The sequence below is a fragment of the Pocillopora verrucosa genome, chromosome 13 (assembly GCF_036669915.1).
Source record: "Pocillopora verrucosa isolate sample1 chromosome 13, ASM3666991v2, whole genome shotgun sequence".
In the NCBI taxonomy this organism is placed as follows: Eukaryota; Metazoa; Cnidaria; class Anthozoa; order Scleractinia; family Pocilloporidae; genus Pocillopora; species Pocillopora verrucosa.
Window position 1 is genome coordinate 9,800,311 of NC_089324.1, and position 23,896 is coordinate 9,824,206.

The 23,896-nt window shown below is 37.0% G+C and overlaps 1 protein-coding gene across 1 annotated transcript; it reads right to left on the reverse strand.

The window, feature by feature from the left end:
- Positions 1–1,072: 1,072 nt before the first annotated feature.
- LOC131784173 (ras guanyl-releasing protein 3) lies at positions 1,073–14,225 on the reverse strand. Its single transcript, XM_066160721.1, has 19 exons — positions 14,045–14,225; positions 13,556–13,718; positions 12,036–12,132; positions 11,685–11,756; positions 11,236–11,358; positions 10,673–10,823; positions 10,162–10,335; positions 7,014–7,130; positions 6,793–6,890; positions 6,526–6,527; positions 6,202–6,377; positions 5,537–5,617; positions 5,140–5,271; positions 4,478–4,593; positions 3,931–4,069; positions 3,466–3,502; positions 3,269–3,349; positions 2,661–2,827; positions 1,073–2,430 (listed from the first exon to the last, which is right to left on the reverse strand). The coding sequence occupies exons 2-19, from the start codon at positions 13,686–13,688 to the stop codon at positions 2,260–2,262; spliced, it is 2,067 nt and encodes a 688-aa protein (XP_066016818.1). The 5' UTR covers positions 13,689–13,718; positions 14,045–14,225; the 3' UTR covers positions 1,073–2,259.
- Between the last annotated feature and the right edge of the window lie 9,671 nt (positions 14,226–23,896).

Consider the following 23,896-nt stretch of genomic DNA (forward strand, 5'->3'; position numbering starts at 1 on the left):
ACTTGGGAAATGGGCGACTACGATTTTACTGAGAACATCATAAAGAGAAATACTTGATTGAATTTCTGTTTTCACATTATTAACATCTCAATCAGAGGACATAAAGACAAAAAAGTCCTGGAAAAGGCCGTAAAAAGACACGGAACAGTAAAGTTAGCCGTAATCTTTCTCTCCACTCTGCACCTCTTCAATTCCCGTTACATACAGTTCCCTTAATGCAAATAGGTGTTCTACATTTTACAGTTCTTCAAGAAAAAAAAAACTCCGTTCTGATCGACCACCCTACTCACTCTGTGTTTCGTGATAGATAATCGCATGCGACGAGACCTTTATCACTTTAAAGTCACGAGCTTACCTTGTTGGGAAAGTTTTCAACGTACTTACTCGCTCCCATATCTCTGAATGACATTTCAATTGTCACGGGAAAGAAATATGAGTAGCCCTACTGCACGAGGTAAATAGTTTTAACTTTTCGTTTTCACTGCTCGCTGGACCTAAAAAGCTGAGCGCACGGAGACGGAGGCTTGATTGAGCGGAAAACTAGCGAATGTTTTTCGTGGGGTTTTAGTAATTACAGAAAAGCGCGCGCTCTGATTGGCCATGGATCACGTCCCTTCTTGCGATTCTTCGAGCGAAGTCAAAACAAAATCGACGCACAAATTTGCAAAAAAGGCTGCTACGCCCAAAAAGAAGGAAGAAGATAAATAAAACGTAATTAATATTAGGTTAACGAAAACAGGCTGAGTGAAGACTGTGAAATAATCCTTCTTTTCATGTTTTAAGAGTTTCAAATTCTCTTTCACGTTGGTATTTCTCTGCAAGATGCCTTCCATTTTATATACAGAGAAACCTGTATTAAACTGATACCATATTCAATGAACACCTCGAATAACGCCATGGACCGAATCACCAGCTGAAGCTCGACTTATTAATTATTAATTGCATCAACTCCACTAAAATTACACTGAAAGGGCCCTGTTGGTTTCCAATCAGTAAAGGATCCATTGTAGCTTCCTTTGATAGCTCCTTTTGTTATTAAGTAACTCAGACGGAATAATGTTAATATCGATGTTTATTAAATCAGCAAATAATTTAAATCACAAAACTTAATATATAACTTAATGTTTCCTTGTCTAGAAACAACCTAATCGATCTTATACACCTTTTAAATATATCTGGTAACTAAAAAAGCCAAGCCTCTACGAATAATTGATCGTTTAAGAATTTCACTGTAATTTACAATATATTTCTATTCCGAAAAAATGAGCGTTTTAAAAAATTTTAACTGTAATAAACAACAGAATAAAGACCTATCCCGGCTGTTAATTACTTTACGTCTTCTTTTATGGAATTTTATTGGTAATTCTATGATAGGGAAGAATTAAATGAAAGAGAAAAATGTCATCAGCATTAGTAAGATACAGCATACACACAATCATAACCTCTCGAGTATGATGTATGTTGCTTTTTCACTACAGTAACCGCTGAATGTAACTGACTTGCGCAGGTGATTTGTAAGATGCGGATGATACGCATTTTGAATTCATGGGTCACGTGTCTAATAATGCTAAACGCCTACTGACAATGTTTAAAGCACAGTGCTTTCCGTTACTAACAAACTCGAAATAAGTATGAAGGCCCTTATGTTTGTCCAATCCTCGAGTTAAGTTTGGACTCAGGAATGTGCTAATAATTAACTTGGATGGTGCAACGAAGACTGGGCCTCACTCAGAGAAACATAAGCACTTGGTTATAGCATCTTTGTAAATATTAAGACTTTGCTTTGTTTTCTTCACAGAAATCCTTAATATCCCTTGATTAAAACGGATTTTTTTCTATTCATGAATTTTCCTTACAAAAAAGTGAGGAACATTTAGTTAGAAAAGCGTTTTTAACAAAATCAGGAGTCAAACCTTCCAGTGACTGAGGAAGAAATCGAGCATAACCAAGGACGGGTTAAGACGGGACGGGACAAGGACGGGACGGGGCGGGACGGGACGGGACGGGGTCATAACATCGCGGAGTTTGTATAATACAACTAGAGGGAAAAAGAGAAATCCACCTTAGAAGACTTGAAACTTTTCGCAATGATATGCGAAAGTCATGCCAACTAAATCGCCTTGTTAAATGTTTCCAAATATCTCCAGTGACTTCAGCCTTTCTCTAACTGTATCATGCATTCTTTCATTACTGCACAACTACATTGACTAACGGGTCGATGTGTCGGTCAATCATTGCTATTCACGTATGATTCCTTCGCTATACCTCTGTATCCTTTTGCATTTGTAGAGCGTCCATTTGATCCAAAATAAAGGTCACAGTATTTTGCCTCAAAGAGTTCAAATGATTTTGTAACAAGTTTAACTTGTGCGTAGTGGTTTCTAAGTCCTTTTGAAGTCGGTCATTCTCCGCCACGAGTGCTTCATTTTCCTGAAAAATTTTACAAACAAATATTAATTCGACAAAAAAGACACATTGCGAGAAAAAAACTTATAAATAACAAGGTCCTGGGAATACAACTTGTAACAATATTGCCCTTAAGTGACAAAGAAGATATTCTCTGTATGATAAATACATGGCTGCTTGGAGATACGAAATTTCTCTTCTCGTCTTCTTGAACACGAAAAAGACAATCCTCTACTGCTTAATCATCTACTTACCTGTTGAGCATTAAGAAGCTTTTTGTACTGATCTACTGGGACATTAACACACTCGCCGTTAACAGACTTAAGTGAATCCTCAGATAAGTGTTTTTGAAGCTTCATTTTGTTTTTCCATTTCGTTATTCGTAAGGTCTCTGACTTATGAAGAGATTTACCATCGATTCCTGAAAAAGTTGGCAACAAATCAATGTCAAAAAAATAATGAGCAGATTAAAAGACCACTTTTACACTTAGTAACAATTATCAGAAGTCAATCAACTTTTGGTGTCCAGACAATGAAAGTGGGTGAAATTAATTGATTGTCATTACAACCATAAACTTACTAAGCACAACTGACCCTGGAATTGGTTCAAGTCTTAGTCCACGATAATCACTCTCACAATAGAAAGTTTGGGGTCAAATCTGAACACCCAAAGAGCTAAAAAAATCAACCAATAAACTGAGATTGATTGGATCTTAATCTAATAAAAAACACCCCGAAACAGCGCACTCATATTTCCGTATACAAACAACACAAAACCATTTGTTGGCGTGCTAGCCATCATTTGGTAACGTTTCGTATCCTATAGGTGTTTAATTAAACAAAACTTTTAGTTGTGACCTACCATTCAATTGTGACGAAGGTTTTTGACGACATCCTCTAACTATTTCTCCTTTACAATTTTTGTGACAATTGATATGACAAACTGAGAAGAAACCAAAAATTTTTCATTGATTTAATGCCTTTACATTTTGTTTATAGAGTATATTTTGTTTCACTTTCTAGACATTGTGCTAAGCATCGTGTTGCATGTCAACTTACCTTTACATCTATATCCTTGCTTGATGACTCCCCACAGCTGGAGAAAATAGAATGAACATGACATGAAATACTGAGGAAGACACAGAGTGAACTAATGTTCAACTCAATGGACTCTGCAACGAATTGTACAAGGTTCAAACCCTTACTAGAGTCACAGTATTATTGTTTGGAAAGACACTTCATTTGGCTCCCTCAACTCAGGAGTTTAAGTACCAGCAAACGGATACACTGGGATCCCATCCAAGTGAAGTAAAAATACTCCCAGTCGCTCCATGTCATCAAAACTGGGATGGGCTTTGGAGGTTTGGCCCTTTTTCTCGTGTGCTTGCTTGCGAGGTTAGATGAGAGGATGGGCGAATGGGTGGTATTAATAACGAATGGACCTTTAATCAATAACACTTCATATGGCAAAAATAGAAAAAAAAATTTTTGGTTCCATTATATTGTTGCACAGAAATTCCTTACCATGCCAGCACAATGGTCACAAAAGGTTGGTGTGAAGTACGTCGTTTCTTGAAAGTTGTGTGAGAAGCCCTTGCTTAGTTCGTGACAGTTTGCTTTCATGAAGTAGTTCTTCATCTCGTCTCGACTGATAACACCGTCACTAAAAGATAACAATTTGGAAGGTAATTTTTAAAATTGAGCCATTTGAAATTAACCAATCGGCATGATAAGTCTCGAAGCACCCAAGTTCAAACTAAGTTCAGAGTCTCAATTGCTGCATTGAGTCGATATATAATTCTAGTAGAGACACTACAATTTGCGTACTATGATTTTCTCAGCGTTTATGTTTGCTTCATTCAGGCAACATATTAATTTAGCCTTCCATTATCTTTCGTGCGTGAGTAAGTGAGTGGTGCAACCAAATTAGTAAAATAGTTTTACCATAAGATGTTACACTTCATAATTAAGAAAAAAAAGTTAACAGTACATGGTCTTGCTCTGTCTGTCCGTGCGTGTATCAGAAACACACTTGTGTTTAAAGTGCGTGTGGGTTGTGTTAAATTATTACCTGTTAATGTCCAGAACTCCAAATGAATCAATAAAGGGAAAATTGGTAGCTATGGCATCAAACTCCTCTACTGATATTGAACCATCTTTGTTTGTGTCATAAATTTTGAAGACAGCCTATAAAGAATAAGTCAGAATTGACAATGATGATGATATCCACCCACTATTCAATTCTCTCTGTCCTGACGTCAGACCTTCTCAAACTCATGAACATTTGAGGATGGTCCAAGGCTATGATCAAAGCAGACATTTAAAATGGCATCCTCATACAGGAAACTGAGGGGATACTGTTAGGTACTTTTAGTATTTGGAGTGAAAAACATACAGGTACCCGGTTGCCGGAGAGAAAAATGGTTATTTTAAGAAACAAAGCTCATTTGGGTTTATTTTGCTTTAGGAGTTTCAATAGACTGAGCTTACCCTTGTTTCATAAGTGAACTTTACACGTACAGTTATATGTGATAACGCAAAGTGATGGCGAAAAGGCAACGTACATGTTTTCAGAATTTGAATTCTTAAGATTAACACAAACCTTCTGATGGATGGTTTCAAGAAAAGTTACGTCAGTGCAATTAATTTTCTCCTGGGTTCTTAGCCGCTACATACAGTGAATTCAGTTTGTTTTACATGAACCGATTTGACTGTAATTACAGTTGTACGTACCTCCACCATGGATGAGACATGTCTCTCAGTTGTCTGAGGGTCAGGCGTTGTGTTCAATAGTCCAGCTGCCCAATCAGCAAACATCACACCTTGTTCAGTATTTGACTCTACACTTCCGAGACTGCCACAGCTCTTTAAGGTAAAACAAAACCTCTTTGAATGAAATGTTCTCTGAAGGCTTTGCTATTACCTTTTGTCCTCTTGCTTGGAGTTCTACCAACCTTGCTACTTAGCATTGTATCACTGAGAGATACAATGACGAGTTTGATCATTTGCGGTGAGTGGTACAACATTTGTATATCAATTTGTTGTTGAGGAAGTTAGGTAAAGAATGTTGGAACAATCTATAGAATCTAAAGAAGACAAAGACACCAAATGTTGTCATAACTGCACTTACAGAATGAGTGTGGTTCTTTGGTTCTCTAGCAAGTGATAATTCATATAACTCTTCCTCAGTGACTCTGGGTTGCAATGACACCTAAAAACAAAGTGCAAAGTAGCACAGTTGCTCCAGGGGTGCACAATAGGTAAGAGAAGTTACTGGAAATCTGTTCTTGGATTAAAAGGCAATTTATTGCAAGCCACAATTTCAAGATTCTCCTTTAATCTAGTTCCAAGACCTTAATGTCCAGATAGCTTACATGTTTACCTGAACAGTCCATATTTGCCTTTGTTTAACTTATTAACTGCAGCCAAATGATACATTCCCTGGATTCTGTACAGAAAGGTCCAGGTAAGGTTGCTGAGTTGTATTTCTGAGTCTCACTTTACTCAAGAATAATATAAAAGGCTGCTAAGGAAACTTAAAGCCAAGGCTGTAGCCCTGTGATGAATCCATGATGAAATTACCAATACTCCTTGCCGCTTTATGATACTGGGATAAGCTAAAGTATGATTGGCCTCTTGGCTTGTATCATGACTTGTCTTATATAACTTGATTTCAAATGTATTGCCAACCCTTCTGACAACTCATTGAGCAAAGTACCTTTCACCTGTGTCCAGCCACTTTGCACAGAACAAATAATGCACTGTCAGTATTGTTATTATGAATGGCCAACATACCCGCAGCATTTTAATAAGTTCTGAATTTGGTTGTACTGATGGTGCAGTGTTTTGAACCAGCAGCACATGTGACATGATGTGTGACAGACGCACCATCTTTTGCAAATTAAGAAGGTGTCCATCAACACTGTCAGGTAAAACAACTTGCAGTGCGATGAGATCCTTCAACTGAATGCCTACGGAAAGTGCAAAACGTTAGTTTTGTCAGTTATCTAACATTATAAGTACATACAGTATGCATATCTTTTTATCTGCAGGCATTTTATAAGCAAGTTGTGTAAAATCAATGACATGAAAAAGAAATGAACCACTGTTGAAACTCACCTCTGGATTAAGTTGCAGCAATGATATGGATATGAGTAAAAAAAAAAAAAAGAAAAAAAAAAGAAAAAAAAAAGAAAAAAAAAAGAAAAAAGAAAAGAAAAGAATGCTTTGAGTGAGCCACTTCACTAACTACACTGTAATATAAATCATAGTATACTATAAATCAAGTTCAGTAATCTCAGTAAGTCAATTTTTAAACTCACAATGGTATGTTATAAGTGTAGCTAAGTAATAGAACTGTAAACATATGAATCAATAGGTGCTTACAAAATAGGGATGTGGAATCCAGTAGACGTGTTTAAAGTTTTCCTGTAGGATGCATAGTTTCCATCTGAAGACAATAACTCCATTAACAGCTTAAGGTACTAAAGTAAAGAAAGACACAATAAGCAAAAACAGTGCAGCAAACATCCATCACCTCTACCAAGTAAGAATTTAGTTATTTTCTAAACTGATAAATTCTTCATTCAACACAGATTGAGCAGTACCTCTTTACAGTCTTGTGAGAGTAACTCTTGAGTTTGCCGTAAGCGAGATAATGCTGTGTTTGTTAGTCCACCTGCCACTGCCATTAAGCCATTAAAATTCTGGAGTTCCTTTAAATGCTTCAAGTTTAGAGATATGAAAGTTAACAAACAAAAAAATCACTTATCAGTACATATTTCACACCACTTAAATAATAAGCAGGTTGATATTTTCACAACACACTATATCCTTAGTGGGAGATGCGGAGGCCTTATGGTTGGTGCACTGGACTCTAAGTCAAGAGGTGAAGGTTCAAGACCTAGCCAGTTTAATATGTTGTATTCTTGGGCAAAACACTTTACTCTAAGCCCAGGATCCTATCAGCCCAGGAGTCCTTCATCAGACCAGCAGTGTGCAGTCGAAACATCATGATTCACATCATAAGTAACCACATTATGAGACAATTAATAATACTTTATTATGAATGTACTTTACCACAATGAATGAGCACAGCCCTTTTTAAGAAAGTATAAAGGGCATCGGTAAATTTCTTGGGAGATCTGGGCAAATACTGGGGGGTAACCTTGCAATGGACTGGCATCCCATCCAGGGGGATAGTGATACTATCCCCTAGTGATACCCACTCCCGGTGAGGAAACCAGGATTAGCTCCAGCTGGGTGGACCACTTGGCTCAAGTACAGACTTCACCTTTTTTTTCATTCTTCTTCTTAATTGTGTTTTATATTTTGGTCATGTTCATTTTAAGACAAATGCATTACCATCAAACTCAAAACCCTTTACACCGGAATATGATAAAGAATACCTTCTATAGTATTTTTGGATACAGGTATCATTAAGAAAAAGAAAAGAATAGCAAGAATTACAATGAACAACATGTACATTGTGAGACGCAGGTTGATAGTTAATTTGAGGTTCATACTTGTATATTCATATCTCCAATAATAACAATAATAATAATTTATAACATAGTGCACGTGTTTGCCCTATATAAGTCCTATTGACCCGCTATGAACAAAATTTTATTTAGGCACGCCCGTGCATAAATAAGATGATGTGAGCATTTTTTTACTTGGCTTCAAAGTTTCCATACTGTTACACTGCAGTGCAGTTTTCCTTCTCTTTGAAATATGGAAGAAACCAGCAAAGAACTGCCCAATTTTTCTATTGGCATTGACCTTTTAGGTCCTGATCCAACAAGCAACAAAAATAAAGCTGAAAAAACTCGCAAGTTGCATGTTTCGCAAATTTGTTGGAAGACCAGCTGCAGCAAATTTTGGCTTTGATTTTCACCATTTTCCCCATAAATTTTGAGCTTTTCATTCAGAGTTATCAGTTAACTGGATCAAATGTTCTTGCTCGAACCAAAGTTTTGACCAGCCAATAGGGACGTTCATTTATTTTTTTTGGCGTTGTGAGAATTTTGCACTCTATCACAATGAAAGGCTTCTTCACGCAGATCCTTGTTGTCGCTCTGTTATAACAGAATTTGCTCATGCTTTCAGCTGTACGTATATAGAGTTATGGATGCACACAGGAAGTTTGGAGAGCACGAAAAATGCGTAAGAGTAGCTTGAGGTGCAGCTGAGAGCAATTCTAGCTTTTTGAGTGCATGAACAAATTCTCAAACTAATAAAAGTAAAATCATATCAAATATCCCCTACATATTTTGTAGAGGAGGTGCTAGTCAGTGTACATTATTGAACCGAAACAGATGAAAATTAGGCGCATGTTCCACATAATGACTTTGGCTGTATCATCTCAAAGTTTAAGTTTTAATTATATAAACTGCAGTGTTGTACAAGGATTTCCAGCCCTGAGAAAAGCCATAATAACACAAGTAAAAAAATATGATAATTTTCCACATGTGTTTGTAATCACCAATCTGCTACTGACACGTGACTCGCCTTTTGCGCCACTCTGTCACGTTAGTGAATGAATGGCAAAACCTTTACCATTCTCAATACAAGGTCCTTTGTGAAAAGTTTCTGGGATTATGGTTGCTAAATCACTGGAAAATGTATGTCATTTACAGACAGTGATGTTCAAAATTTCCTAAAAGGGGAAGAAAATCCAAAATCCAATAATTGACAACTGAAAGATTGTCCACAGGCCGACTTTGGCTATGCACCTGAAAAGATTTCTTCTGTCTGTAAGGCAAAAAGTCATTACCTGAGAATTTTGTAAATTGAAAGTAAAGCCCATTGTTTGTTTTGTAATGATTCAATGCATTTTTCTACCTTGAACCTATCACCAATGCAGAATCAATCTGACCACTAAGTCCAGGAACCAAGTGGCATATTTTTCATATGTGACACCAGTGGTGATATGGAGCAAAAACGTTACAATTCCTGCCTTTTTATACTTTGTTGAATGAACTTGGGTTTTTTGTTTTTTGAAATATTGAATAGTTGCAAGATTTGTTGTGGTAAGCTAAGACCATGTAAATTCATTTTCCGAACAACAAGAGAACAAAAACACCAAAAAAGAAAGCACTAGATGATCTTAAGACTGTCAAGGAATTTCTAGAAAGTTGCAGTGAGACAAAGGAAACTTTTTGTTCTGTTCATGCTGAACAATGTTCAAAGGTTCGAAGTGAGGCTGAAAATAAAATTATTTTACTATTTAAGTAAGAGTCAGTAATCAAATTTTCATAACACTTATGAAACCAGTTCACATGTATTTTGGCCTAACTGGCAGTGTTACACATAAATCTTTGCAAAATTTGGGCCCCCTGGGTATTTTGTTTCTATTGATACCCAGTATTTGTTTCAAAGCCAGCTTTTCAATCTCTACCATGTATATTTATTGTCTATATAATAAAAAGAAAATTACATGTTAGCTCAAAGATATGAAGGTCATGTTCTCGTAGCACAAATAACATCTCACCTGTTTGTTGCACTCATTTGTGAGATATTGCTTGTGCCACTCAAGCATATAATACATATCTCCTCACCACCAAGTAATATCCTCTTTTTTTATTATTCATTAATAAAATTGACTTTTCATGTCTGTAAAGGGCTATTGTGTTTATATAATAAACAAAATAATACATGGTTGCTTGTAGATATTATATAATTTCTCTTCTCATGTTCAACTTGAAAAGAAATTCCCTATTTACATGTGCCCATGCATTATTCCCTATGTCTCACCCTAGCTGTTTGTTGGAATTTCTCCATACATATAGCTCTCTCCTGAGGTGTAACACAGTTCAGAACCATGGCCTGCACCCATCTTGATACACCATTGAATAGTGCCACATATCTCTCAAGGTAAGTCGTATTCATTAACTTCCCAGTGCAAACATAAGTCTTCCACTCTGAAAACTAATTAAAAATGATTAAATTTAAATTAATAAAATGCTGATTACATCTGCTCTTCAATCAACACACTAACAAAGCAAGTGTAGTTTAAACTGTTTAAAAACATGGCACAGTCCACAGGTGAACTTGTACACAAAAAAAAAAAAACAGAAAGTTACATCCATACCCTTGTAGTTGTCCCTTTTTGTTTACAATTGATGGAAAGTAGTATTCTTTCAGGGTGTAGACCTTCATTTATTTATTTTTACTGGACTAATTATTGTCAAGTAAAGTAAAACCTTTTTTTCAGGCATACCAAATATATGGAAACAAAGAAACTTGCAATATCCACAATGCTTACTGGTATTCTGCGTAGCATTCTATATTCAAGGTAAGTCAACTGCTCTGCAATAGTGTGGGCTGATAAGTCCTTGAATGCCAAAGAACTTTTTCGTTGATCCAATGGTGGATGTTCAGCACTCAGGGTGCGATTTCTCAGCTCCTCAGCACATCTATTAGCGTAAAAAAACCAAAATACAACACTTATGAGTTTTGCATTCTGGCTTGCATGACACTGTTCATGTCGTTTAATTTGTTTGTAGACAAAATTAAAATGGAACAAAACTCAAAACAAATGATAGAAATGGAGAAAAATTGGGAAACCAATTAATGACCCAACAACACTTTTCTCAAATTTATCTCAATTTGTATCAGACTGCGACTATCAACACTGTGTTGCAATTTGTCATTGAAGTTAATATGACTTTAAATTTACGAAAAGAAAATTAAATTTACCTGAAATATTGTGACCAACACTGTACCTTTCTAAACTTTTCAAATACTTAAATGTCACTTTTCTATCAAAATTCTCAGAGTAACTACAATCAACTTTAACAAAAAATATTTAAAAAAGTTGATATTTACATGTTGGACAGATGAATGATTTTCTTCTCTTCCTCGCATTCCACTTCCTCCATAAATTCCTTTACTAGTAAAGTGAGTTCTTCATCTTTTTTGAAGTCAGAGCAGTAATTTGATATCCAAAATCTATAATTCATATACAAGCATTTTCATTATAAAATAAGGGAATAAGGGATGTATGTGTATTGAAGAACCAATGCCTGAGGGAATTGACATTGTTATGTCAGAGCTACACCTCCTCATAAGCATTTTCAGTAGTATGTGAAGGTTAAGAAAAGTTTGTCACAGGAAATGTTGCAAAATTAAGATCACAACAGCCCTATAATATATGAAACCTTATCAAACTACAACTACATAAGTATATATCATGTTCACATTCTCTAACACCAACATGTAAATGTCAGGTATATCTACAAATGTTTGTACAAATGTGGAGGGTGGTGTATATTTACCCAACAGCAGAGCAGATACTTCTTTTAAATTTCCTGATGTGTTCACTATTCACAAGTGAATGATCTGAGTACCTGTAACAGTTGAATAATTAAAGACACATTTTTAAAGATACATTTTTTAGTAATTAAAGTTAGGTGACATATTACATGTACATGTAGATGGACATCCCTTCTACTTGCTTGATCTAATCATCACTTCTCCGAAAAAAAGCCACCAAAAATCAATATCAATTCAAAATCACAAATTTTCACAATTATTAATGCCATCTGTACAGAAGTAACATGAATTACCAACTGGCTTATACTTATTTATGTTGAAATAAAACAGGGACAAATTTTTAGTGACCATACCTTTGCATGAACTTTCTAAGTAATTCCTCTGATGAAATAAACCATTTGTGTGTCATGAACACAGCATTTGAAAGAAAAGGCTCTGGTACATCTCCACCTAAAACATAACAAAGAGTTCTGATATTAAAAGATAAGTATTTGAAAGCTGAGTATCATAAATACCTCTATAAACTGCCTGGTAGTTGGCTTCCAAAGATACTGTAGCTTGTTACTTGGTTGGAAATATATGGTACTTTCTGGCAACACAGTGCAAATGAATGCAGATTGTGCACCCGCCCACTGCCATGAAAGCAAGCATAAAATTATTTCCTGTCACCAAAAAGATCATCACAGTTTCCGATTTTTATACATGTATCTACACAATGCCCCCCCCCCCCCCCCTCAATACAGTAACCAAATTTTGATATTAATGTCTCTTAGGAAGTACTGAATCATGGTTAACAAATCTTTTCATTTCTTTTAATAAAAATTTTGTTAGTTCAGAGAATCTGGCGTTATATCAACCAGTAATTGTCACTTTCTTTATTCTTATCATTTGTTTGCTTGGAGTTGGATTGACATTGAACAGAAAAATTCAGTTTTGGTCACTCAGGGGAATTAAAGGTTAACAGCTAATGGAGTGCTTTGATTTTTTCTCCAGAAATCTCAAGGTTTTCTTTCCTGTTTCCGCTGTATCTCAAACCATACAAAGGCATCTAATAGCAGACAAGGCACAACTTCCTATCACTTGCCTTTTCATCCTTTTTTTTTCTTAAGCAATGTTTACACCAACATGTTCCTGAACTAATAAGATTATGTCAAAGAAGGGTTTTTTTACCATTACAGGAAGGAAGACTTGTCCTTTAACACCTATCAAGTCTTAAACAATTTCCTTGAAAATGATATTGTCTTTCTCAAATAATTAACACTGACAAACATCGGCCTGGATGAGGCAAGCTGTACAAGCATTTACAACTAATAAGTTAATTTTCGTCACAAACACAACTTAAAATCCTTTAGAAACAACAAAATGGTAAATTTAACAAAACAATACAGAGCTTAAAGTTCCCACCCCGAGTTTAAAACAACCTTTAAGTACGACGACAATATCAAATCTCCTCGTTCGTGACGGAGAGTATTAATAATGAGATGAGAGATAGCCTGTGTGCTGAAAACAGTCTTTTCATCAAAAGCTGAGCAACGCTAGAAATACCATGTATAATTAATAAAAAACTGTACCTAAACAGAGGCATTGAAGCACTGAACTTCGAAAAAGCTTAACATATTCTTTCTTACATAACAAATTCCCAAGTGTTTGTGAGGATAATGAAAATCTACGAAAAAAAATTAACAACTGTGTGTGGATGATAAATACACACACAAGAACACCCACCGTATATCAACAAAAACAATGGATTACAAAGCTTTGTGAAATGCAGCATGAATATCGGATTTTCCATAAGCCCGACTGTGACAACAAACATACAGTTTTCAGAAATAACGAGAGGGTTTCGAAACGACTAGCATGAAAACTAACTTACTGAATTCCTCCGCACAGTAATCAACCAGTTTTTCCAACGAAGAGACTTGAACGCTTAATCGGTCCAGTTGGCTGTTGTCTAATTCGTCACAACTGATAAGATCAGAGCTTTCCTCATCATTCGTCGATTCCATTCTATCTGATAATCTTTCACGACGTGATTTCTGGCGGAATTAACGGAGATACTGCGATCATAATGTCATCGAATTGGATGCATCCCAAAACAGAAAATGTGATGCCAATAAGTAGGAAATCCAATGATTTTCAAACTGGGAGAACACTGAACCTCAAAATATTAAATCTTAAGCATTATAACTACTACAGTCACCGTTTAATCTGTAAAATATATTCTAACCAGCCACCAAAGCACAAATCCATCCACGAAACAAACAAATATTCTGTTTTTAAAGAATTACCTACTTCTCGATTCGCCATCATTTAATAATATCGAAATGTTATTTTGATTCGATCGCGTTAAAACGTCACTTACCTCTTTGAGAAACTAAAAATAGCTTCAGATTTACGAAGTTCATTCTGCAATCAACACTTTATATCGGCACTATCGAACGTCATCAACCCTACTGCACACAGCTATAAATATTACGTTGGGAAGAAAGCGTCACATTATCTCTCCTTAATGAATCCCTATCTCCAACAACACTCGTTACATGAACGACTACATCCGGTCACGTATTAAAACTTCGTCCCCAGGGTTTTTCCGTCTCCGTGAAAAGAACATTAGCCATGTGGAAGGAGATCCCATCAGAGGGAGGGAAAAGTTTGGTGCCGAGTGGAAAATGAAAAAAAAATGTAATCATTTGCACCGCAGTACATGAAGAATGAAAACCAGGAAAACTGAGTTACGCTAAACAGATGATGAATTCGAGAGATTTCAAGTACTAAATTGCATAAATACTAGTGGTTCCAGACGCAACCGTGACCGTCACGAGCCACGAAGTTGTTGAAGATGTTGTCCACCTTTATTTCTATTCATGCGAAATATTACAGCCTCGTCCTCAGAGTGTGACTTAGCCCTTAGCCCAACTTAGCCCTGCCTGATATGTGGTGCTGACCAAAACATCTGCGGAATCTTAAGGCCAGCTTAATAATGTCTCTGAAATTCTTTGTAAGAGTTGCTTAGTTTCTCCCTCCTCGACTTCCTATTCGCGAGTTCTCAATCGTGATTTTTCGTTTTCGATTCCTCATTCCCTATTCTCCTTTTTGGATTCCACATTCGAATTTCTTCCTTTCCCATATCCCACTCTCCCTTTTCGGTTTGTGTTTACGAATCCCCATTCCCGATTCCCAATTTTTCCGATTGTCCCTTCCAAATTCTTCCTTTCCTTTCCCCATTCTCGATTCCCCATTGGCTATATTTCATTCCCAATTCCTCATTTCCTAATCTCAATTTCTCACATATTTCATTCTCTTCCTCGTTCCTGATTTTCCATCACCGTTCCTAAAATTTCCGATTCTCAATTCATGCTCGTTGTTGAAAATATAATTTTTTAATTTTTTTTTCCGTGATCTTTTTTTAAAAATTCATTCCAACTGCGATTAACCGGCTTCTTATTTGATATCATCCACGGTAAAAAAATTATTTCAACCATGGCCAAACGCTATTGTTGAAGATTTTAAGGGGAACAAGACAAAAATAGTTGCTCTCTCTGCTAATGCGTTTCCAAAAAATGACTGCTTAAATAACTTGAGTAAAGCCAACAATGAAGAGGTTCTCTCGAGCTCTCACTTGCAGATGCATTCCTTAAAAACGTAACAAAAAGTAATATACATACCCGAACACTAAGACGTACCTATGCAAAGGAGAGTGGAACAGAAACTTCCCAATTCAACGTGCCACAAGTATAGGTCATCGGCTTCCCCACGTGGTTTTCATACGCGAGGAGGTTGTGCGAGCACCTCCCGGAACGAGAGACAACAGCTTCTCGCAACTGGAGAGGAGAACTGTGCTTGAAGGAACACTGCTTGAAGCCCAAGCATGTTATAACCAGCGAAGAAATTGTTTCATTTTTGGATTATTCTCAAACGGGGTAAGTTTTAAAGCAAAATTCCAGTATACGAATTTCGTGTTACAATGATGGAATAGAGAAATATAAACCTCAAGTGGCTCAAACTTTTTAAAAGTTTTTTCACTTGAGTTCTTTCAACACGAACCAAGCGTAGAAAAATATAAGCGCAGCATGGATGAATTCAATAAACAATCAGATGCCTTTTTTCAATTTTTTAACGATACTTTAATTATTGTTTCCATATAATTCTGCAATACTCTAGTCATGGTTTCCACTTTGCAGAAGCCCAAACATAAGACAAGAAATAAGCATAAGAACATAAGAAAACGCTTTAAAAGGCGAATGACGAATGCAGCCAAGATTTTGTCTGAACTAAACTAGGTACGTGATGAAACATAAATTATTTTGGCTCGACAAGTATTATACGTAGGCGTCCAACATAGCTGCATTGTAGTGGTCTGTAAAACCCTCAGTTTAATTACTGCACTGCTGTCGTGCGTTAGGGGACTGGAATGGAACTGATGAGTGAGCTTATTTTGATAAAACAAGGCACCATATGATATGATATGAAGTTTATTTAAACTCTTCAGAGAGTCATAAGGTAATATTTGTGAAAAGGCAAAATTGGCATCAAGCAAGAATTTTCTGTATATGTGTTTTTAAAATTATTTAAGTGTTGGAAAATGAATAGAAATAGTGTAGAGGCAAAAACTATTCAGTAAGAAATATCATAAGCTAGTTGATCATTTCCTATTTCTTTGGCAATCATATTTTGTAATTAGAGTAAGTAATTCTACATTTTTCTATAATTTAGAACCTTTAACACCTCTTTCTTGAAAGCAACTAAAGGTGTAAATTTCAAAAGACAAACTGGTCTCTGTTTTGATTTTTCCGGGGGGAGATAGACCACCCCCCTGGTTTTTCTAAGTTTTCACCAAGGAAATCGCTTTAAAATGGGTAAAACGTATGAAGTTCTCACTGCGATGGTATTCAACCAATTACTCTGTGGGATTGCACACATATTTTTACATCCTTAGTTAATGTCCGCTGCAAGTATCAGTCAATTTGATGAACAGCTTGTCAATCAACAGAGGCTAATATGCGACTGTGTTTTTAGACTTTTCGATTAATCCAAATATTTAACTATTTTTATACTTAATAAGTAGTAAATAAGGTAAATCAGATAGCAAACCCGTCAGCCAGTCAGTATATCAGTCAATTGGCTAATCACTTTCAAGCCGACGGAATGAAGAAGCCAAGTTAAGAGTCATGAATCGAAGACAGATGACATTGTTTTTGTTTAATTTTTTGCCCCCGCAGGGTTTTTGGCCCCAGAGGGCCAAAAACCCGAGGAGGCACCTTAGGACTCCCCGCGTAATATAGAGGAAGACTGGAGAAGAGGGAATGTGGGTATTTTCGGTAGATCATAACCAGAAAAAATCTCGATTTGATCGCTTGCACGGCCGCAAGGTATCAACGTTTTTCCCGCAAATGGTCATGGGCTGCCAGTAAAAAGACACGCGCGCGAGGACTTTTAGGATCGGCGTCTTTGACACGAGATTTGTCCTAGTATAGAGGAAGACTGGAGAAGAGAGAATGTAGGTGTTTTCGGTTGATCGTAACCAAAAAAAATCTCGATTTCGATTTTTGATTTGATTGATGATGGTACTGTAGGGCGGGGGCAGCTCTAGTGAGAACTATAACTAGTATAGTCAATAATTAGTAAATAAGGTAAATCAGATAGCAAACCCGTCAGCCAGTCAGTATATCAGGCAGTCGGTATTTCTGTTTTCCGTTAGCCAGCCGGTCAATCTGTTAGCAATACAACCACCCAGCCCGGCGATGGGAGTGAGTCAGTAAGTCTCACGACTAGGCAGTCTGTAAATTGGTCAGTCAATCAGTCAGCCTTTGAGCTAATTGTCAGTGATCAAGAAAAATTAGTCAGTAAAACTGCCAACTATTGAAGCAGATAGTCAGCTAGCAAGTGAATGAGTCAGTCAATCAGTCAGTCATTAAGTCAACTATTGAGTTGGCGAGTTTTTGAATGAAAGATTGAATGAGTCAGCGAGGCAGTCAGTCGATTAATCATTAAATCGATCCATAAGTACGTTAGACGGCCAGTCAAAGCGTTAGCCAATCAATCAATTAGTTTTTTTGGAGTCAGTCAAATCCTCAGTGACTAGGTGAGTTTTGATATTGCTGTCCAAAGTCTCTTACTGTGAGGAGTTAAAATTTTGTCCCTGATGCATCAAAGTTAGAGATCGCAGCTCTAGGCTATTGACTGTGTCTTCTTTTTGCTCAGTTGGAAGGCCTTTCATTTCTTTACAAAAAAAACAAAAAAAACAAATGCTATCAACGAAACCTGACAGCTGAAATATGAATGATTTTATTCCTGACCTCATCATCATGGTAACCTTTATAACCCATTATTTCATCTCTGAAAATCGTCAAAAAATCTTTGGGCACTACCGTATTTTTGTCTTGGATGTCTTTTAAAATCTGCGACTATGACAAGTTTCTCTCAACCACACCTGTCACGCAATTCTTGCTTTAGGCGGTCACTTGACGAAATAAACCTACATTTTTTAGCTCTTTACTCAAGATGATTGATCAAGAAAGGTGAAAAATGTGAAAAACTTTCGAGATTTTTAGTAGGAATGGAAAATTTCACGTTTAGAGAGATGCATGTAGGCGAAAAATCAATGGGAAAATCGTAGCGTTTCTCTCTTCAGTCGTTTATTACTTTGAGGATTTGCTAAAATCAGGAAATAGGGCTCTTGTATAGAACAAAACATTCATTAGCTTATAATTTGATCGTCTATTATTATTATCGCACAGTTTACAGTAAGGAAACTATAACAGGAGAGGAGATTTTAAAGTCACATGTCGCGTGCTTGTTGACGTACAAGTTCCCAAGTGTAACAATTTCGGCTTTTCCATACCGCGGATGACGGGAAACTCTGCCCCCTTATTTGATAGGAAATATCAATAGCCCCATAAATTCATTAACTGAGCCATGTTTCCAGTAAATAAGACTGGAAAATGTTTTTTCCACTTTCCACCATCAAGAAATTCCACGTGTAGAAATGGTATTTGTAGCGTGACGGCGTGACCCTTTATGAGAAGAAAAAATTGTTTATCTTTTTTTTTCAAGAAGACACTTCTAGAAAGTTCCTAATCCTTCTGTTATCTTATTTTCCTGCTTTTGGACAGAAAATATCATCTGCATTTGCTATTATTTTTGCCGATTGTCATGGCCTTTCCTGCGTGTACGTGCGAGCCAGTTCTTATACAGCACTCTTTCGAGTTTCTTTGGGTGGTGTCAGGCTTAAGTGTGTAGGTCTGGCTCAAAAGATATCTGCACGCTGCAACACGGGTTCCTATGTTTTCTCCTTTTTCTTTATTTGTATTTTAATTCTCTTCCTTGCATTATCACACATTTATTTTTTTATTCCCTCAGCGCGTTCCCTCAGATTTGGAAGTAGGCTATGAAAAGTCAATATTGACCAGAACTGAAATCCTTTTCCATCACTATTTGTTTCAGAGAACCCCCGTTAATTATAACTTTATTTCTCAAGAGAATGTGTTTTTATTTGCTATTTATCTCCATTAGAACATGAAACTAGGTCCTGATAAGTTTTTTTGTTTCGTGACTCCCAAAAACTGTGTTTGCGACAACATCTGTTGAGAAATCAAAGGCAATCACGCAAAGGTAAATCCATACAATGAAACGTTCTAAGACCTCTGTAAGCTAGAGACATTGCGTGATGTTGAGGAGTCAAATACTTACTCTAAATCTGTGACCCTCAAACGGATCACGTACTCGTACACGTAACGTCCGGAAAATGTCACGCATGTATAACACCGTAGGCGCACCTAGCGAAATCTATCCACTGGCTTCAATAATAAAGAGACAACTTATTTACTATTTGTATATGAGCAAGCTTATTTACCCTACTCGAAAAAATCCTTGATGAAGTCTACTATTGTCGGACGAAACGCGTGGGAGATAAATACAAGTTTTTACTTTCTCAATTCGCGCACTGATGATGACGAGTTTGTTCCGTCAAAAGCGCTTTTAATGTGAAGTCACGTCGACCTCGACAGGAAAATTAAGCTCACCCTGTCATAATCAATGGATTGATACCGTAAGTACCAATTTAGGTAAATCATTGGGCTTTGATCACAATAATGAAAAAAATGTGCGTTTCCTCACGCTCGCCGCATTTACTCTGTGGAAAAATTATTTTACTGAAGGGCGATGTCGCTTAGCTTGGCGCGTCTTGACTCCGACGAAAATTGTTGAGGTGAACCCCATGAAATTCTTGTCAAATGTTTTAAAAACTTTATCTACCCTTAATTTGCACGCAGAAAAAAAGGCAAATTCCGAACGGTATTTCAAAACATTTTATTCATTGATCAATTTATGAACTATTTTATAGTAGCCCGAGGAAAAGGCAAAATTGAACAAACGGCGTATCGGTCAAATGAATTCCAATTTTTTTTAACAAGGAGTTGGTAAGTTCATTTTTCCCAGTAAATTTAAGTGGGGGTCAATTTTTTGTGACAGCCGAAGATAGGCATCTCTGAAACGTCTCTGAGACTCTTAAAGAGTTTACACTTCCGGTAATATTTTCCTCCTTCTCGCAACAGCGTTACAGACATTGTTAATCCTATATAGTGTAGGTGTATCAATTGTATAACGTCTTCATAGTGATGCCATATAAGAAATCGAGTGTCTAAAAAGCCTTCAATTCAACCTAACACTCGCATTGATAGAGTCAAGATGGTGCAGTTGTCTTGTTCATTTGCAACTAACTGTAGAACCAAATGTTATTTTTCTCGCGCTGGCCAGGGACGGCAACAGCTCATTTCTCTAAATTCGTGAGTATAAAACTTAAAAAAAACATTTCAGGGACGTCGATGTATCCCAAACTTGCGTTTCGTCCGAGAACTGAAGCTTATTCTGCTGCGTATTGGCTTATTTGGAGATTACGAAGGCCGCGATTTCACGATATACCTTAAATATCGCGCGCAACTTGGTGTGAGATTCAGGCTCTCTGGAAAACACAAAAAAACAGCCACCTTTTCTCAGAAAGCAAAGAATGATCTCCTAGACGTGTGCTGGACAGGGGAGAAAATTAGTAAGGCAACCGTCTCTAATGTGACTTCCCAAATATCGAGTTTAAGAGACGACACTAACCAGAAATGTTGTACATGTCTAAAACTGACCGGTCGATACAGCAGCAAATCGCTCGATACTTCGGCCAGTTATCTACCGTAACAAAAATTGGTTTATTGACGAGGTCCCTCTCTGTAAATATGAATGAGGACGAAGAGGCCGATGCCAATGATCTAGCTTCAGAAGTCGAAACTGACTGAACAAGGCAGAAGATAATGAGGGACCTTGCAAAAATTTAGACGAAGACTGCAGGAGAGGGTACAGCTGCTATTAAGCTGAAAAAAAAAGAGACATTTTCATCTCACTTTTCTTTCATATTTATTGTCTTTGCTCACGAAAACAACTGACCATGTCTTGGGATTTCATCAAGGGAAATTTGCACGAAGCCTACTGGTCAAATTACTGCTGGCTCATTCTTAATAAATTTTACAAGTCACGCGATTAAACGCCGGCAACACTCGATCTAAAGAGATGTAGATTTATATATAGTAATAGAATGCTTGAAAAAAATATGCAGATATTTTACGATCGAAGCAGGCAAATAATCATAGAGATCTGAAATTGTTATCTAGCGGACGGCATGAACAACGCGCCTAAATGATGCCTGTGGAGAGTCTTCAGGTCACGCAACAGATGTTCGCCTAGCGGAGTTCTACATGGAAAAGTTCGATGGCGGTAAGTGACTACGACAACACTATTTTAATTTTATTTTCGGGATAGAAGCACAGTTTTTTGTCTGATAGAACTATTGATATTTGCTCTCAAGCGAGAGCGCCGAATTTCTCGTCTGTAAAAGCCGAAGTTGTAGCACACTAGAACTTGTAGTAATATCAAACAACACGCAGCATGTGACTTTCAAATCTCATAAAATGAGCAATGATGATGATGAACAGTCAAACTATAAACTAATGAATGTTTTGTTCCATACAAAAGCCATATCTGCTGATTTTAGCAAATCTCCAAAGTAATAAACGACTGAAGAAAGAAACGTTGCGACTTTCTCTTCGATCTTTCGCCTACATGCATCTCTCTAAACGTGAAATTTTCCATTCCTACCAAAAATCTCGAAAGTTTTTCACATTTTTCACCTTTTTTTTTTTTTGATGATTTTCAAAGATGAAATAATGGGTTATAAAGGTTAATTAAGATTAGTGTTTTAGCTTTCTGGCAACGGGAGATATTTGATCTCAAAGTTGTCAAATATTTGGATGAATCGAAAAGTCTAAAAACACAGTCACATATTTGCCTCTGTTGATTGACAAGCCGTTCATCAAATTGACTGATACTTGCGGCGGACATTAACTAAGGATGTTAAAATATGTGTGCAAACCCTCAGAGTAATTGGTAAAATACCATCGCAGTAAGAGTTTCATACATTTTACCTATTTTGAAGCGATTTCCTTGGTGAAAACCAAGAAAAACCGGGGAGGTGGTCTATCTCCCCCCGGAAAAAACCAAAACAGAAACCAGTTTGTCTTTTGGAGTTTTGGGGTAGACCCTTTAAACTGGCAAAGTTTCATTGAATTCGGTGAGATGGCATGTAGCACGACTGCCCGGTGCTCTCGTGGACACGCTCTTAAGCTCTAAGAAAGGAAAATAAAGAAAGCGTCAACTGCACAAGAGTGTTCCTCTAACAATACTTACCTCAAATATTATAGCCACTTCTTCTAGCTCTCCGAGATAGACACTTGACGAAAAAAACAAACAAACAAACAAACAAACAAACAAACGAGCTAGAGTAACCATGATGATGAGGTCAGGAATAAAATCAGTCATATTTCAGCTGTCAGGTTTCGTTAATAGCATTTTTTTTTTTGTAAAGAAATGAAAGGTTTCCAACCGAGCAAAAAGAACACACAGACAATAGCCTAGAGCTGCGATCTCTAACCATGATGCATCAGGGACAAAATTTTAATTCCTCACAGTAAGAGCCTTTGGACAGCAATATTAAAGCTCACATTATCACTGGGGATTTGACTGACTCCAAAAAAACTTATTGATTGATTGGCTAACGCTTTGACTGGCCGTCTGACGTACTTACGGATTGATTTAATGATTGATCGACTGACTGCCTCGCTGACTCATTCAATCTCTCATTCAAAAACTTGCCGACTCTCTTACTCAATAGTTGACTTAATGACTGACTGATTGACTGACTCATTCACTTGCTAGCTGACTATCTGCTTCAATAGTTGGCAGATTTACCGACTAATTTGCTTGATCAATGACCATTAGCTCAAAGGCTGACTGATTGACTGACCAATTTACAGACTGCCTAGTTGTGAGACTTACTGACTCACTCCCATCGTCGGGCTGGGTGGTTGTATTGCTAACAGATTGACCGGCTGGCTAACGGAAAACAGAAATACCGACTGCCTGATTAAGTGATTAGCCATTTGACTGATATACTGACTGGCCGACGGGTTTGCCATCTGATTTACCTTATTTACTAATTATTGACTATAAAAATTAAACAAAAACAATGTTATCTGTCTTCGATTCATGACTCTTAACTTAGCTTCATTCCGTCGGCTGAACTCTACTCATCATCTTTTGTGATCTTCCTGTCGTTTCATCAAGCACTCATTCAAAACAAGACAGAGGAAACATTTTTGTAGCTTTGGCGAAATTTTTTGTTGCTTAATCCGTAGATTAAGGGGTTGATGCAGTTTGTGAAAAATGTCAAGAAAGCGAGAAAAAAGTTTTCAGTAGTGGACAGGTTGGCTTTCCCAGCAAATGCAAGGAAGAGGAACAATCGATTTAGGGTGTAACAAATGTTAACACGAGGCACGAAATTGCTATCATCCGGGTCATCTTCCCACGCAGTTTAGCCTTGCTTGCCGCTGACGCAACCGCTAACAAATTCACTGCAACAATCATGTGAATGTACAAACCAATCATGACAAAGCTAGGAAAGAAAACCATCATTATTCCCTGAAAGGCACACACACAGTGACTCTTTTTCTAGGCTGATTTTCTTGGATTGTAAAACTGAATTTCGCAGGATCACTAGTTTGCTAGACAATTAACATACCAGTAAGAGACGAACTAAAGAAACGATTAAACAATTGTGTATCTTAAACGGCAGCTCCACTGAGTGGATAATTTGCAAAAATCGGATCGCCTTGCAGAG